The sequence below is a fragment of the Oryctolagus cuniculus genome, chromosome 6 (genome assembly GCF_051225735.1).
Source record: "Oryctolagus cuniculus isolate XC-2025 breed Fujian yellow rabbit chromosome 6, ASM5122573v1, whole genome shotgun sequence".
Lineage (NCBI taxonomy): Eukaryota > Metazoa > Chordata > Mammalia > Lagomorpha > Leporidae > Oryctolagus > Oryctolagus cuniculus.
In genome coordinates, this window is record NC_142872.1 from 13,851,060 (window position 1) to 13,866,141 (window position 15,082).

Consider the following 15,082-nt stretch of genomic DNA (forward strand, 5'->3'; position numbering starts at 1 on the left):
CAGTAAGCAGATGTTGGAGCTGTCAGCGCCCCGCTCTGGTGGAGTTGGGGAGCAGGAGGTGCTTTGGGGAGGTGGGGAAGGGGCTGTCCCGTCACAGGGTCTCCTGGTCTTTGAGCGGTATGGGTAGGACCTGCACAAGTAGCTCTGGGAACTGTGCTTGGGCCAGGCTGGGCCAGCAGCTGCCTTGTGCCGGAGCAAGCAAGGCCGTGCAGAAGCCTGTGGACCGTGCAGCGCCCTGGGGCTGAGGAAACCCTGCTGGCCGCCGCCACCGAGGTGCCCCGGGCGCTCCCAGCGGGGTTCAGTGGCATCGCCTGTGGCACCGCCGCTGTGGCCCAGGGTGAAGGTTTGGGCTGGGGCGCACGTGTCAGAGGCTTCAGGCGCTGGCAGCTCCAAGAATGAGAGGAACAAGGAATGAAACGTCGCATCTCCATCCTCCTCTGCTCCCCTCTGCTCCCTGCATCCCCGGACCGCACCCCTGCCAGCCCCCGCGGTCGCCTCGTGGTCTTCTGCCTGCGGGAAGCCTTCCCTGCCCCTGCCCCGAGCTGATGCACTTGCATTTTCCCCTCAGCACACCAAGTCGGGTTTCACTTCCTCCCAACAGCTGATGGGCAGATTTTCGCTTCTACCCCAGTTGGCTCCTTCCTCCCTTGGCTGTGTCTTCGAGCCTACAAAGCAGACCCACGTGTGGGGACTCCCCGCTGGCCCTCCTCTCTCGGTGGCCCTGCTCCAGGGGACAGGAGCCCTGAGGCCATGGCCTGCAGGTGGCTGTGGCACCCCGCTGCCCGTGCTGCCTGTAGTGCAGCTTGATCCTGGCTTTTCCTGGACAGGAGCAGCAGGGGTGGGGTTGGGGGGGACCACTGGGCAGAATGATGGCTGACCCGGGAGCCTGCGAGCAGCTCTCCTGCAGTGAGTGAAGGAAGTGGGTAGTGGGAGAAGGGTCTCCTGGGGACCGGTGTCTGGGATACCGAGGTGGGGAGTCGATGCTGCTTCCTGTTTGGTCCACAGAGTGGGAAGGTTTCCTTGCCTCCTTGCAGGCAGCATGCAGGTGGTTGGTTCAGTCGAAGCTGTGGGGTCCTGGGGCCCAGTAGCAGCAAGGTCAGGGAGGGTGAGGGGCTGCGGGGGATAGAGGGTGGGGGAACTCGGACCCTGCAGATGCCGGGGGGGGGGGGGGGACTTGGACCCTGCAGATGCTTTGACTGTGGCAGGAGGGAGAGCAGTCAGCGGCAGGAAGGGAGGTGGGGTCAGGTGCCGGCTTTTCCTGAATCCCTCCGTGACCTTGACTGTCAAGGTCACGGAGGGCAGTGGAGCCCGAGGGACTTTGGGGAGAGGGAGTATAGGTGGGAAGGAAGCCCCTGGAAGCGGGCTGAGGTGTTTGGAGGGGCTTTGCTGGTGGCGAGCTTGGACTTGTGCCTGTAAATCCAACGTATGACCGAGGCATGTAACCCACGTACACGTCATGTACGAGATCATTGATAGCACTTTTGCAGTGGCTTGTTGAAGTCTGGTGTTTGCACACTCGCAGGCCTTCTCCTTTTGGACTGCCGTGTTTCCAGTGCTGTTTGGCATCAGGGGGTGGGCGCTGCGGTGCTGGGTGGGGCGCATCGAGAGAACAGGATGGGCCTGGCTTCCAGCAGTCCTGGGGAGACCGGAGCTCATCTCCACTCTAAGACTTCGTGGCTCCTGCTGGAATCCAAGCGACTTTTGTGTGTCTGCACCATCCGCTCCCAATCATTTTCTCAGTGGGGGTCTGTTTGCTTGCACTCACCCTGTCCGCAGGTGGATGTGTGGAATTAGGAAGTAGGCTTGGAGGGGGCTCCAGTGCCACTGCAGGGGCTCACTTCCCACACTTCCCACCCCTGTCAGTTACAAGCCGTGAGACATGGGTTAGCGACCTCTCTGTGCCTCAGTTCCCTTACCTCCACAGCAGGAATGGGGCCAGTGTTGTGCAGGGCGTTAAAGCGCTTCTGGCATCGCTGGCATCTTGTGGTGGAGCACTGGGTGAGTCCCAGCTGCTGTGCCTCCTGTGGGCCTGGGAAAGCAATCAACATGGTCCAAGGACTCGGGCCCCCGCCACCCATTTTGGAGAGCCTGATGGAGTTCCTGGCTCCTGGCTTTGTTGTGGCCATTTGGAGGATGAACTGGCAAGTGGAAGATCTCTCTCTGCTGCTCTGCCTTTCAAAGAAGTAAATAAATCTGAAAGAAAAAGAAAAAGCAGGAATAGGAGTCGGCACTGGGGAACAGTGAGTTGGGTCGTCACTTGGGCTGCCTGCATCTCAGTTTGGAGTGCCTGGTTACAGTCCTGGTGACTCTGCCTTCTGTCCAGAGACTTGCTGATGTGCCTGGGAAGCAGCGGGTGAGCGCTCAGGTCCTTGAGTTCTGCCACCCATGTGGGAGCATCTGATTGAGCTACTGGCTTGTGGCTTTGGCCTCACCCAGCCCCGACTCTTGCTGCCATGTGAAGAGTGAACTGGAAGATGGGAGGTGTTTCTATATCTTTCTCTCTGTCATTCTTTCAAATAAATAAATATATACAGTATAAATAAATATTTTTCAAAATAGGAATAGTGGTGGTACATTTTCATTAAGTGAAATTCTGTCTTATAGGATTGTTACAAAAATGAAATGTAGAGAGCTTAGAATAGCACCTGACCCAAAAGTAAATAAGTAAATTAAATTTTAAAAGAAAGTATTCAGACTACTTTATTTGAATCAATGTTAATCATCATTGTAGATAAAAAAAAAAAAAAACTTGGGGAGGGCACTAGTACTTTATGAAACGTTAAAGTCAGAGTTTAAACTAAAAATGTCTGCTTCAGTCTTGTGATTTCTTTGGAAAACTATGAGAACACCTGGAAAGCTTGGCATTTATTAAGAATAATATGTGGGGCACTGCTCAGAATGTTACTGTTAGAAGCTGCCGTTCGGTGGGAGCTGAGCTCTCTGTAACGTAATAGAAGAGCGGACTTGGAGCGAGGTGCCCGTGTTTCTGAGAAGTGCGCCGCTGACATAGGACAGCCTTGTTTGCCTGCATCGCCCTTTGGAAAAACGTTTTCATTAAAAACCTCTGAATGAAGAGGCTGTTAGAATGGAGCTGGGGCGGGGGCGTGGCAGGGGAACCATGTAAAAGCTGCTGCCCACGTGCCCTGTTCCTTTCAAATAAGCCTTTATAATAACTGGATCCTGGTACCCATCCGCAGGTGTGGGTGCAGGGACATGCCCGCCTGCAGCGTCCAGCTCAGCCCTCCACACGGGGCCCCAGGTTGGTTTTTGCCTGGAAAAGCTGAGAGTGGACCTGATGCAAGTGTTTAGTCTGCAAAGCCTCATTGTACTTATCATACCAGAAAAGAACAATGTTGTGTTGTGTTGTGGTCATAATAGAAGCCAACTCCGCTTGTTCACGGAAGCTGAGCTCCTAGAGATAAGGGAAGCAGAATAATAGAGTGCATTGGAAAGAGTGGAGTGTAATTATTTGTGGCCTGTCAGGTGCACCCTCTGCAGCCCCGAGTGATCCAGATCTGGGAACTCTGCACGGCTCGGCACACTCACTACCGGCAGCATCAGGGAGATCTCCCCACGCCGTGGACAGCGCCGAAATTGCATCAGTTTGTCATGTACCAGGCATGCCGGCCTCACACAATATGATTTGGTTGCAAATGGGCCTGGCCCCGAAGCCCCGGAACACGTTCTGTGGTATCTGACTCTTGGCCTGCGATTTGTCACGTCCCGGCTGCTATCAGCAAACTACAGTAACTTTAATAGATTCTGACGGTTCCCTCAGAGGAGCGCGGGGCACGGGTGGGACTCTCCTGGCCAACGATGGCTGCGCCTTTTAAAAGGAAAAAAAAAAAAATACAATGCATTGTACAGTTTAATTTTTATGAACCATGTTGTTTGTTTTCCATCTTTAAAGGAGTAGCCTCTTTGGAGATGTGTTAGTGGCAGCAGAGTGGGCTCTGAGAAGCCACCGCTGTGGGCGTGGAACCACGTAACGGAGTGCTTGCTGTGAGTCCACTGCAACTCGGCATCTGGCCCCTGCAGTAGCAGCTGTGCTGGGCGTGTGTCAGAAATGCAGACTCTCTGGGGTCGCTCTCTGCACCTGCAGACTCTCGGGTGTGGCTCTGCCCCTGCAGACTGGGGGCCTGCGTTTGCCCAGATCCCCGGGCGGGGGTGGGGTGAGGGCACCCACATACAGGCTGGCGTTGGAGAAAGCATGGATCGTGGCCATTTGGTCAGTTGTGCCGGGCTTCAGATTCCTCTTAGGCAGAGTGGGGATTGTGATAACTGCGTCATTTGGCTTTTCTGAGAATGCCATAGAATTAAGTCTTTGTTGATAGAGTTACGGATTTTTAAATATCTCTGTAGCTCGCTCTGTATCAAGTGCCTGACATGGACCAAGTGGAGGTCGGTGGAGGATCTGTATACCTGTAGCCCTACAGACTTTGCCTCGGGGACGTTAAACTGGGTGTGATGGTGAAATAATTCTCCTTGAGGTGGTCTCCTTGACACAGGGATCGTGAGTTTCTGTAGAGCAGTGCTGGCTGACCGCGGCTGACTGCAGAGTTGAGATGCCACTCACTGGCCCTTCCGTGCTGTGCTGGGGAAAGGCACATCTGAAACAGAAGAGGTCAACAGGTCCCACGGCGCCCGTGTTGGGGGTCCGCTGTTGAGGGATGTTGCTTCCTCCTGCCCCTCTCCCTGCCTTTGCTCTTCCAGCTCACTCTCGGGGTTCTGCACCTGTTGCTCAGAGCCTGGTCCACAGTGGCCAGGGAGGCACCACCCGGTGCCCTCGGCCCCTCCCGCTCCAGGGTCTTCTGTGTGGGGGTTTGGAATCTCCGCAGCTCCTCCCCACTTGGGCATGGTCCTCCCCGCCGCTGCTGTGAGATCCGTGGCTTCCTCCTTCACTCCCTGCAGTGAGGCCTCACGATCCTGAGGTTCGTGGGGTCTGAGAGCACCCATCTCTGTGGTGGGTGTGAATTTATCTTCAGATGGGTCTCCAGCATCATCGCTAGGAACATGGGGCGGGAGGAAGGGTGCACTTACGCTGAGTCTGCTGGCTTAGCTCGGAGTCAGGCTGCCCCTCTTTGCCCGTGGGCCTGTCTTGAGCCGGAAGTTAAGGAATCAGCAAGTTTAAATAAGAACAGAGATTGAGAGGAGCTTGGGTTTGGGAAAGTCAGAGTGAATGTGCTGAGAGGCTCGTGGAAGGAGCCTGGTGCCTGCTGGAGACCGGAGGGGTTCAGGGTGGCCGTTGGCATCCATGGGGCTGGGGACAGTGTGGGGGAGGGGCTCAAGCTTTGTGTGGAGAGCTTGGACTTGAGTTAAATTAAGACCAAAGATATTTAGTTGACTTTTGATGGTGGCAAAGCTTGCATTTTTAGTACTTACTTTGCAAATAACTGTACTAATACTCACCTTTATAAAAGAAAATGGGAGTTTTTTGAGTTTTTGAGTTTTGAGGTTTTTTTGTCTGCTTACTTTGATTACAAACACATTTCTGCCACTCTGCTTTCTAATTATCAGGTTTGATTCCTGCTTTTTTCTCTTCTTTTTTATCTTTTGTCAAGTGATGCTTTTCTTCTTTTTGTGTATCTCATCAGCCATTTTGGAACCTATTTATTTAGATATTTAATATTAAAATGTTGGCTTTTATCCTATGCTATATACATTTTTTAAAATTGATGACATTTTTAAAAATTTATTTCTTTGAGAGGTAGAGTTAAAGAGGGAGAGAGAGAGAGACAGATCTTCCATCCTTTGGTTCACTCTCCAAATGGCTGCAGTGGCTAGAGCTGGGTCAATCCAAAGCCAGGTGTCAGGAGTGTCTGCCCTGTCTCCCACACAGGTGTGGAGGCCCAAGCACTTGGTCCATCCTCCACTGCTTTCCTAGGCCATTAGCAAAGAGCTCAATTGGAAGAGGAGCAGCTGGAACTTGAATTGGTGTCCATATGGGATGCTGGCGACATAGGCAGTGGCTTTACCTGCTACGCCACAGCATTGGCCCTAGTTTTCTAATTACATTTAAGGTCATGCATGATTGTTTTTCTTTCCGCAGCAAGGCAGGAACCTTAGCAGATCCTAATTAGTGTACTCCCGCATCCTGTTTCCTTGAGTTGCTATAGGGAATCTAGAATATTTAGTTCAGTTTCAATTTTTTAAACAAAAGTTATTTTAAAAGCAGAGTTTTGGCAATGACTGTACTCAGAATTTTTTTCTTTTAATCCATTATTTCTCTCTGGACATACTTTAAAAAAAAAAAAGATTCTGTTGTTAAAAAAGAGAGGGGGAGAGATACAGAGAAAGAGAGATACCTTCCATCAGCTGGTTCCAACCCAGATGGCTGCATTGTCTGGGGCTGGGCCAGACTGAAGCCAGAATCCACAAGCTTCTTCTGGGTCTTCTACATGGGTGGCCTGGGCACAAGTACTTGGGCCATCTTCTGCTGCTTTCCCCTGGCACATTAGCAGGAAGCCGGATGGGAAGTGGAGCAGCAGGGACATGAACTGTTGCCCATACAGGATGCTGGCGTTGCAGACGGCAGCTTAACCCGCCATGCCACTGCACTGACCCCCAAGATGACATTCTTTAAAAAGATAATGACCACTTCTTTCTTCTTTTCCTTGTTCCCTCCCTCCCTGTCATCTTTCCTATTTTTGTGAGAAGAGAGAGACACAGAGAGCTCTGATCTGCTGGTTCACTTCCTGAATGTCCACAACACCCAGAGGTGGGCCAGAGCCAGGAGCTGGCAGCTCTGTCCAGGTCTCCCATTGAGGGTGGTGGGAACCCAGGGACGTGAGCCGCCGCTGCTGCTTCCCAGGGTCTGTGTTAGCAGGAAGCTAGAGTCGAGAGTCAGACCTGGGGGTATGGAACCCAGGCCCTCCGGTACAGCACCCGATGTCTTAACTGGCGTCTTCATCGCTGGCCTGGACGGCCAGCTCCTGGGCTCACGTTTTATTTGCATTTAATGTTAAGCAAGGATCTCTAAGTGATAAACGTTAGATAAATTAATAAAAGGAAAGAATAAATAAATGAGCCGTCCATCTGTCCAGGTGGGCTTCATTTTGTCCGTTCTCTGGGTTGACATTCTGGCTCCACTCCCGATGCTGGGATGTCATTCGTCATATCGTCTCGATCCTCTCGTGGCGCCTGTTGTAGCTGCGACGTCTGCCGTGCACCCGATGCCACTTAGCGTTCAGGAATGCGCTCTCTCTCTGACAGCCCCTAAGACGTCTCCAGCACAGGGTGCGCAGGAGGGAACTTGCTCTCACTCACGCTGCTCCCTCTGCGCGCTTGTCCCGTCTGCCAGTGCCTGCCCTGTTGAACACTGCCAAGTTCAGATCCCAGGAGCTTGTAGACGTGTGTGGAGGCCTCCTGTCCTGTCCTGTGTGCCCTGTAGTGACTCTGTCTGTGAATGTCCTCGCGCTCTCCCCGTGACCTGGAGTTTCACAAGATTGCTCTTCACTTGGCCAGTTCTGTCTTCAGCTCTGTCTGGCCTGGGGTTTGCGGGAACCGCGGAGTGCTGGGTTTCACTGGCTGTCCTGCATCCACTCAGGGTTCACACTCAGTTCCTGTTCATGTCTATCTTTGCCTGTTTCGCTCCACTTGCCTTAGCTTTTTGCTTTTTAATTTCCTCGCTCCCTTCCAGTGGATGAAATGTTCTGAAAACATTTTCAGCGAGTTCTGTCACTTGTGTGTTTTCTGACTGTGGTTTGTTGACTGCTCTCGTGGCTTGGAGCCTTGGTCTGCAGGCTCACCCCGCCCGTGGTGTTAGCTTAGCCTAGTGCTCTGCTGGACTCGCTGTCCTGTGCGGTCCTCCCGGTGTCTCGTTCACAGCGGGGCCCTGTCCCTTAGAGGGACTCGCAGGACAGGAAAGAGGAGGCCTCAGTCCCATCCCTGCCGCTCCTGATCGCTCACCTGAGTATTTGTTTCTATTTCTCGGCCTCGTTTCCTCTTTAGCAGTCGGAGCTCAGGCTGGTAGCTAACTTGAGCTTTGGTTTTGATGATTCAGTGAGGGTTGCTCAGAACTCTGTGTGGCTCATGGCTCATAATGAGAGCTCAGTAAGTGTGTGTGTGTGTGTGTGTGTGTGTGTGTGTTTAGAGATCTTATTTTATTTATTTGAAAGGCAGAGTTACAGAGGCAGAGAGAGAGAAAGGTCTTCGGTCCGCTGGTTCTCTCCCCAGATGGCCACAATGGCCGGAGCTGCGCTGATCCAAAGCCAGGAGGTTCTTGTAGGGCTCCCGTGCGGTGCAGGGACCCAAGCACTTGGCCATCTTCCACTGCTTTCCCAGGCCACAGCAGAGAGCTCGATTGGAAGTGGAGCAGTCAGAACTCAAACTGGAGCCCATATGGGATGCCGGTACTGCAGACGGCAGCTTTACCTGCTATGCCGCGGTGCCGCCCTCTCTAAGTGTTCTGATCATGTTGGAAATACAGCAGAAGCAGAACGAGCAGCCAGATGGGGCCCCACACCTGGTCTCAGCCACACGCTGCCCCTCAGATGCACAGCTTCCTTTAGGCCACAGCTCCAGGGTGCCAGGCCAGCCCCCAGCTTCAAGCAGAGACAGTCCTGGCTGCTGCAACCCCATCCCCTCAAAATGTGCTTGTGATCCCACTTACACCACAGGAAGTGGACTACCATCCCCTCTGCCTGCCTCTGGTCTTGGGGTTCAGCAGGCTGTAGATGTTATGGGGGACAAGGACATTATTTTTACTTTATTTTGAAATAATTTTAAGTGTACCAAAAAGTTGCAGGAGTAACAAAGAATTCTTGTTTCTGTATACCCAGGTTCATCAGTTTTTCTCATCTTGCCACTTTATCCTCTTCCCCTGATAAATATAAATAAATAAACACACACACACACACACACACACACACACCTTGCGCCATTTGGTCATAAGTTGCATACGTTCTGCCTCTTGACCCCTCATTATTTCATCATTCGTAAGGACAAGGTTGTTCTCTTAGCATAGCCACAGTAAAATTGTCAAGGGTAGAAATGTAGCATTCACGCTGCTTTGTCTCCCGTATTCCAGGCTCGTCGGTTGTCCCAGTGATGTCCGTTGTAACTTTTACTTTCCCTAGCCCAGGACGCAGGCACATGTGCTGTTTAGTTGTCAGGTCTTTGTGTGTGTCCTTTAGTCCAGAGCTGTCTCCTGGCCGGGCAGCGTCTTCCACGGAACTGATGTTTGTGAGGGACAGGGCGGTGCTTTCATAGACCGTCTCCCGTTGGGCGTTGCCTGATGGGCAGGTTTGGGACAGGCAAAGCCGTGAGTGACGCTGCGTCCTCTGGGCTGTGACATCAGGCTCCTGTGTTACCTGCTTGCCTCTGAGTGCTTTGACCACTTGGTCAGGTTCTGTGGTTTTCTCTGCGGTGCCCTTACTGCTTTTCTTGTTGAAGTTAATAAGCAGCACTGGGCAGGCCTTGACATCCCGTAAATACTCCATTCCTCAGCATTCCTGATGATTCTTGCCTGAATGTCTTACCCTGATGTCAAAATGGCAACTTTTATTTATTTATTTATTTGTTTATTAAAGATTTATTTATTTATTTGTAAGAAGTTACAGACAGGCAGAGAGAGAGAAGTCTTCTACCCACTGATTCACTCCCCAGATGGCTGCAAGGATTGGAACTGGGCCAATCCAAAGCCAGGAGCCAGGAGCTTCTTCTGGGTCTCCCACATGGGTGCAGGGGCCCAAGCACCTGGGCCATCTTCTGCTGCTTTCCCAGGCCATAGCAGAGAGCTGGACCGGAAGGGCAGCAGCCAGGACCTAAACTGCAGCCTGTGTGGGATGCCGGCACCGTATCAGAGGCTTAGCCTGCTATGCCACAGCGCTGGCCCCTACAATATAGTTTCTCTAAAAGTATTTATTTGTTTATTTGAAAGATTGAAGGAGAGGCCTTCCATCCACTGGTTCACTCCCCAAATGGCTGCACGTGGGCCATCGTCTGCTGCTTTCCCAAAAGCATGAGCTGGGAGCTGAATCGAAAGGGGAAGCAGCCGGGACTCAAATCGGTGCTCCAACGTTGGTTCACCCAGTAAGTCGCGATGCTGACCCCAAGGGGCTTTTTTTAAAACACGTGGGTTTTTGTTATTACCTTATGCCCCACACCTGCTGCTCTTCCAGGAGAAGGCCCCTCGATCAGTGGATGTTAGGGATTGTGTGGGCCCTGGTCTGGGTGTCTGCGGACGGGCTGACCCTCAGAGCCTCATTCTGCATTCTCAGTGGCGGGGCAGGGCTGTCTGTGAGGAAGCTCGTCGGTGTGTGCGTGGCCTGGAGGTGCCGCTGTGAGTGTGAGGTGTGAGTGCCAGCCTGGCTGGGCCAGGGTAGAGCCTGTAATGCCAGGAGCGCCCTCAGCCGACAGGGCAGGGGGGGAGGGGTGCAGGTGTGCCCTTTGCCCCCCTGCCCGTGACTGAGAAGGAGTCTTGAAAGCCAAGTGCGGGAGCACCGGGCAGCTCGCCGGCTGCTGTGTTTGCCACGCTCTCTTCGGCTCTCAGTCTTTGCACACCGACTGTATTTGCACTTGTTGGAAGAATCAGCCCTGAATTTCCACACCACAGCCCCTTGGCCAGGGGTTGCCGGGAGCGGTGGTCTGTGCCTGAACTCACCGTGATGATGGTTGCAGATGGTGGGTTTCTTCTGTTGCGTCTTCTGCATGAACTTTGAGAGATTCATGGCTTTTTTTTTTATAAGTTTTCTGCTGCTGTTATTCTTCCTCCTCTACCTTTCCCTGTCCTTTTGACGGACCCTGCTTGCTTTCTGTCTGACCAGGTGTGTGCGTTCCCCTTGCCCTTCACTGGGTTTTTCCAAGGCTGCCTGTCTGCTTGTGGTCAGCGTATGGTCCGTAGAGACCCAGGGCTGAGTGGCAGCTGTGCCGTGGTTTCTCTTTGCTTCTGGAACTTTTCCGTGGAACTAAGAAATGCACTTGCTGTGTGCATACATGCAAGTATTTATGATACAGGGGTTGGTGGCATGCAGTCACCTGTGCGTGGTGATGTTCCCGGCCGGGGATGGGCGCTCACACTTGAGCAGTGTCCCCGTAAGAGTGTCCTGGGGCTGAAAATGTCCTGTCACCTTCGGGGGCTTTTGGGTGGTTTTCAGTACTTTCCTCTCGCTAGTAATGCTTGTGTAGCTGGTGGTTTTTAATGAACAGCTGCCTCCTCCTAGCTCTGCTTGTTGTCAGGATGAGCAGTGAGGTGCGTTTTCTGTCCCGGAAGTGTGGCCGGCTTGTGGGAGGATGTGCCTAGCAGGGAGCGGGACTGGAAAGCCGCTGTAGTCTGGTGCTGGGCGCTTTACTGCAATCCGGATACTCTCAGTTCCGAGTATCGGCTGCACCATCTCGCACAAGTGGAATGAGACGAATATGTGGAGTGTGAGTATTATGCTGTTGTCTAGCTTCGAAGGAAAAATGAAATAGCATTTTTAGGTTAAAGTAAATACTTTTCACTGAGTCACCATTCAGTAGATGTATTAAGCTACAAGTGTGATGTTTCAGTCGCTGCATTTTTGTGCAGTTTTTTTTAAATATTTATTTATTTGAAAGTCGAGTTACACACAGAGAGAGGAGAGGCAGAGAGATGGAGAGGCAGAGAGAGAGAGAGGGAGGGAGAGAGAGAGAGAGAGGGAGGGAGAGAGATAGAGAGTCTTCCATCCAAGGATTCACTCCCCAGTTGGCTGCAACGTCTGGAGCTGTGCCAATCTGAAGCCAGGAGTGAGGATCTTCCTGTGGGTCTCCCATGCAGGCAGGGACCTAAGGACCTAGGCCATCTTCTACTGCTTTCCCAGGTCAAAAGCAGAGAGCTGGATTGGAAGTGGAGCAGCCGGGACTAGAACTGGCGCCCATATGGGATGCCAGCACTGCAGGTGCTGCAGCTCCAGCCCCTTGTATAGTTGCTAAAGGTAAAACATAATCAGGGATTTTGTATTGTTTGGTCAAAATTTTAATTCTGGATTTTTACCTTTTTTGGTAAAACATCCTATCTAACTTTCATTCCTACACAAAGGAAAACGTGGTTGCCCAGCCCGCCCTTGGTTTTGGGTGTCTGCTTGTCTTCACTCGCGAGGAGGTCAGCTGGTGTTGGAGACATTTTTGAGGGTCACTGCTCCCAGCACAGTCCGTCAGGATCCCCGTTACATTCGTGCCACCACTGAGTGTCTCCTTGCATGAAGGCACTGTTCTGACTGTGGTGGCCCCTGTGTTTGTCACAACTTTTGGCTTCTGGTTTGTTGTGACACCTGGCCTGTACCCATTATCCAGGGGAAGTTAGAAATGGAGCACACAGGGGTTAAGCACACAGGTTAAGCCACCGCTTACAATGCCAAATCCCTTATCAGAGCACCCGTTGGAGTCCTGGCTGCTCCACTTCCAATCCAGCTCCCTGCTAATGCGCCTGGGAAAGTAATGGGAAAGAGCCAAGTACTTGAGCCCTTGTATCTATGTGGGAAATGGGGATGGAGTCTCCTAGCTTTGGCCTGGCCCAGCCCTGGGCATTGTGGATATCTGGGGAGTGAACCAGCAGGTGGAAGATTCTCTCTCTCTCTAATTCTAACTCTGCCTTTCAAATAAACTAAATCCTTAAAAAAAAAAAAAAAAGGTTTATTTATTTATAAGGCAGAGTTAGAGAGATGGGGAGGCAGAGAGACAGAGATCTTCCATCCACTGGTTCACTCCCCACATGGCCACAGTGGCCAGGGCTGGGCCAGGCTGAAGCCAGGAGCCAGGAACCTGGGCCAGCCTCTGTCACTTTCCCAGCCGCATTAGCAGGAAGCTACAGCAGCAGCAGAGCAGCCGGGACTTGAACCAGCGCCCCTGTGGGATGCTGGCGCTGCAGGTAGTGGCTTAATCCACTGCACCACAGTGCTGGCCCCAAACTAAGTCTTTAACAGAAAGTTGTAGCATGTTCATAATAGAAACGTTAGGACATAGCAGTAAAGGGAAGAAAGCAAACCTCGGGCATAGGCTCTGCCTTCAGCTTACCTGTCGGGAACTTTCCCGTCTTCCTGGTTTCCTGTGAGCAAGGTCTGACTTGAACGTGATGTCTCCTCTGCTGGACTTTGGAGCCGTGTTTACAGCTCCCGCATTGCCAGGGGAGCCCTCACTGCTGTTCATCCACCCCGTCTCGTGTCCCACTTCCTGGGTCACAGGTGTGGGTGGCCTTGAGTGCTGGGGACCCCACACAGCCGTACAGGGGCTGGGCTGTCTTCTGGAGAGATAGGGTTTAAGGACATCAGCTGCGGGGACCACCTGGCATCTGTGGCTCCCCCAGGTCTGTTCCACGGGGCCAGCAGCCCCTCCTCTGCCTCAGCCAACGTCCCTGCGTCCCTCACCAGGCTCTCCCGTGGGCCAGAGAACATTGTGCGTATCTGAGCAAGCACAGCACTGTGTTCAAACCAGAAAAGGCTGAATTCACAGAGTGTTCCTGGGCGGGAAAGGCTGCGTTTGGCTTTCGTCTTGGAGTCAGGAGGTTGCAGGTCTCTGGCACACGTGTCATTGTTTCCCGCTTCCACACCCACAGCAGACATTGCTAATCGACCCCAGCTCTCTGTCTTGTTGGTTCTGCCCAGGAAACCATAGCCGTACAGCGCAGCCTTCCCAGGCAGGCAGACGTGGCACTGAGTTGTTCTTGTTTGTGAGGTTATGAAATTTTCCTTCCAGCTGGCTCCACAGGCAGAACTTGTAGCATACCCAGTCCTGTCCTGCCTCGTCCGGCTTCACTGAGGCTCTCGGGCTCCCAGCACTGTGGTCTGTGCAGCCCCAGACCCTGCTGTCTCTGTGCCGACGTGAGACCCCCGCTGCTCACCGTGTTTCCCACACCTGCTCCACCCGCGTCCGTGTGTTTCCCAGCTGCTTGAGCTTATTTCTCTCCTCTGGCCCGGATCAGCAGCGGGGAGTGTGGGGTCCAGACAGCGTCCTGAGTCTTGCCTCGTTTCCACGGAAGACCGCAGCTTGTCCGTCACAGGGCGCAGCTGTGTATAAAGCAGCCGGCTTCCAACTGCTGTGTTCTTGGATTATATGATTTAAAAATTTTGTTTTTTTAAAAAGATGTATTTATATATTTATTTGAAAACCAGTTAGAAAGAGAGAGAGAGAGAGAGAAAGCGAGCGTCTGCTGGTGCAGTCCCCGATGACTGTAACAGCCAGGGCTGGGCCAGGCTGAAGCCGGGAGCCTGGAACCCCACTGGGGTCTCCATGTGTATGGCAGGGGCCCAAGCACTTGAGCCAGCTTCTGCTGCTTTCCCGGGTGCATTAGATCAGAAGTGGAGCAATCGGGACTCCAGCCGGCACCCCTAGCTTAAGCAGCTACTTAACCCACTGCACCACGACGCCGGCCCCAGTTTTTTCAAAACGATCATGTGACATGACTGCCTTCAACCAAACGTAGTGATCCCAGCGAGGTCTGGGGGTGAAGTCTGAGCACCCAGCACAGCTGCTCACGGCATTAGGAGGTGGTGGGCTGAGCACTGAGTGAAGTCCCCAGGCCACGTGGGTCTCAGTCCCAGCACGGGAAGCGTAACCCTGAAAAGGAGACGTGTGGGCCTTCCTCCTGGTGCCGGATCAGTGCCGCATCTGGTGTTGCAGGAGACAGGCCAGCGGATGTGCCCCAGTGGAGTTTTTAGGACTTGTCTCAATGCCTCGTGGCTGTGCCAGTAGGTGTCACTGCGCGCGTTAAGTGCAGATCAGTGATGTCATTAAAGGAACTTCCGTGTTGGATCATCACCGTGTTCCCCAGCCTCATTCCTCCTCCCCTGGTCCTGTTACCTTACTGCATTGCATGGGCTTGTTTGTCCATGTACAGGTGTGTGCTCGGTGTCTTCCCAAGGTGACAGGAGGTGGGCTGCCCTGGGACCTCGTCCTGTCCCTCCCCTGGCTAAGGACTTTCCCGCCATGAAAGTCTGTCCCGGCTTTCCTTGGCTCATCACGCAGACTGATCCTTCTCTGACAGGGAAACGGAGTTGTCGAAATGTCTGTTTGGGAGAAGTGCAGCTGTCTGACCTGGGGAAGTGGGGGTGGTCTGGCGCTTGCCTGCTCTGTGCTGTCCGGGGCTCTGCGTTCCAGGTCCAGCTCTGCTTCTGCTCCCAGCTGGCTG

General features: G+C 52.9%; 1 protein-coding gene across 8 annotated transcripts in view; it reads left to right on the forward strand.

Annotated features, from left to right (window-relative positions):
- SNX24 (sorting nexin 24) overlaps window positions 1–15,082 on the forward strand; it is a 148,263-nt gene that overhangs the window by 28,660 nt on the left and 104,521 nt on the right. Inside the window, exon 1 of one of the 8 annotated variants that reach the window (XM_051844150.3) lies at window positions 10,605–10,623. The exons of the other annotated variants lie outside the window; for them this stretch is intronic. Within the exon in view, the coding sequence (XP_051700110.1) occupies window positions 10,621–10,623 (3 nt within the window). The 5' untranslated portion in view covers window positions 10,605–10,620. Of the gene's footprint in view, window positions 1–10,604; window positions 10,624–15,082 lie in introns of those variants that run through there. 8 annotated transcript variants of the gene reach the window in all.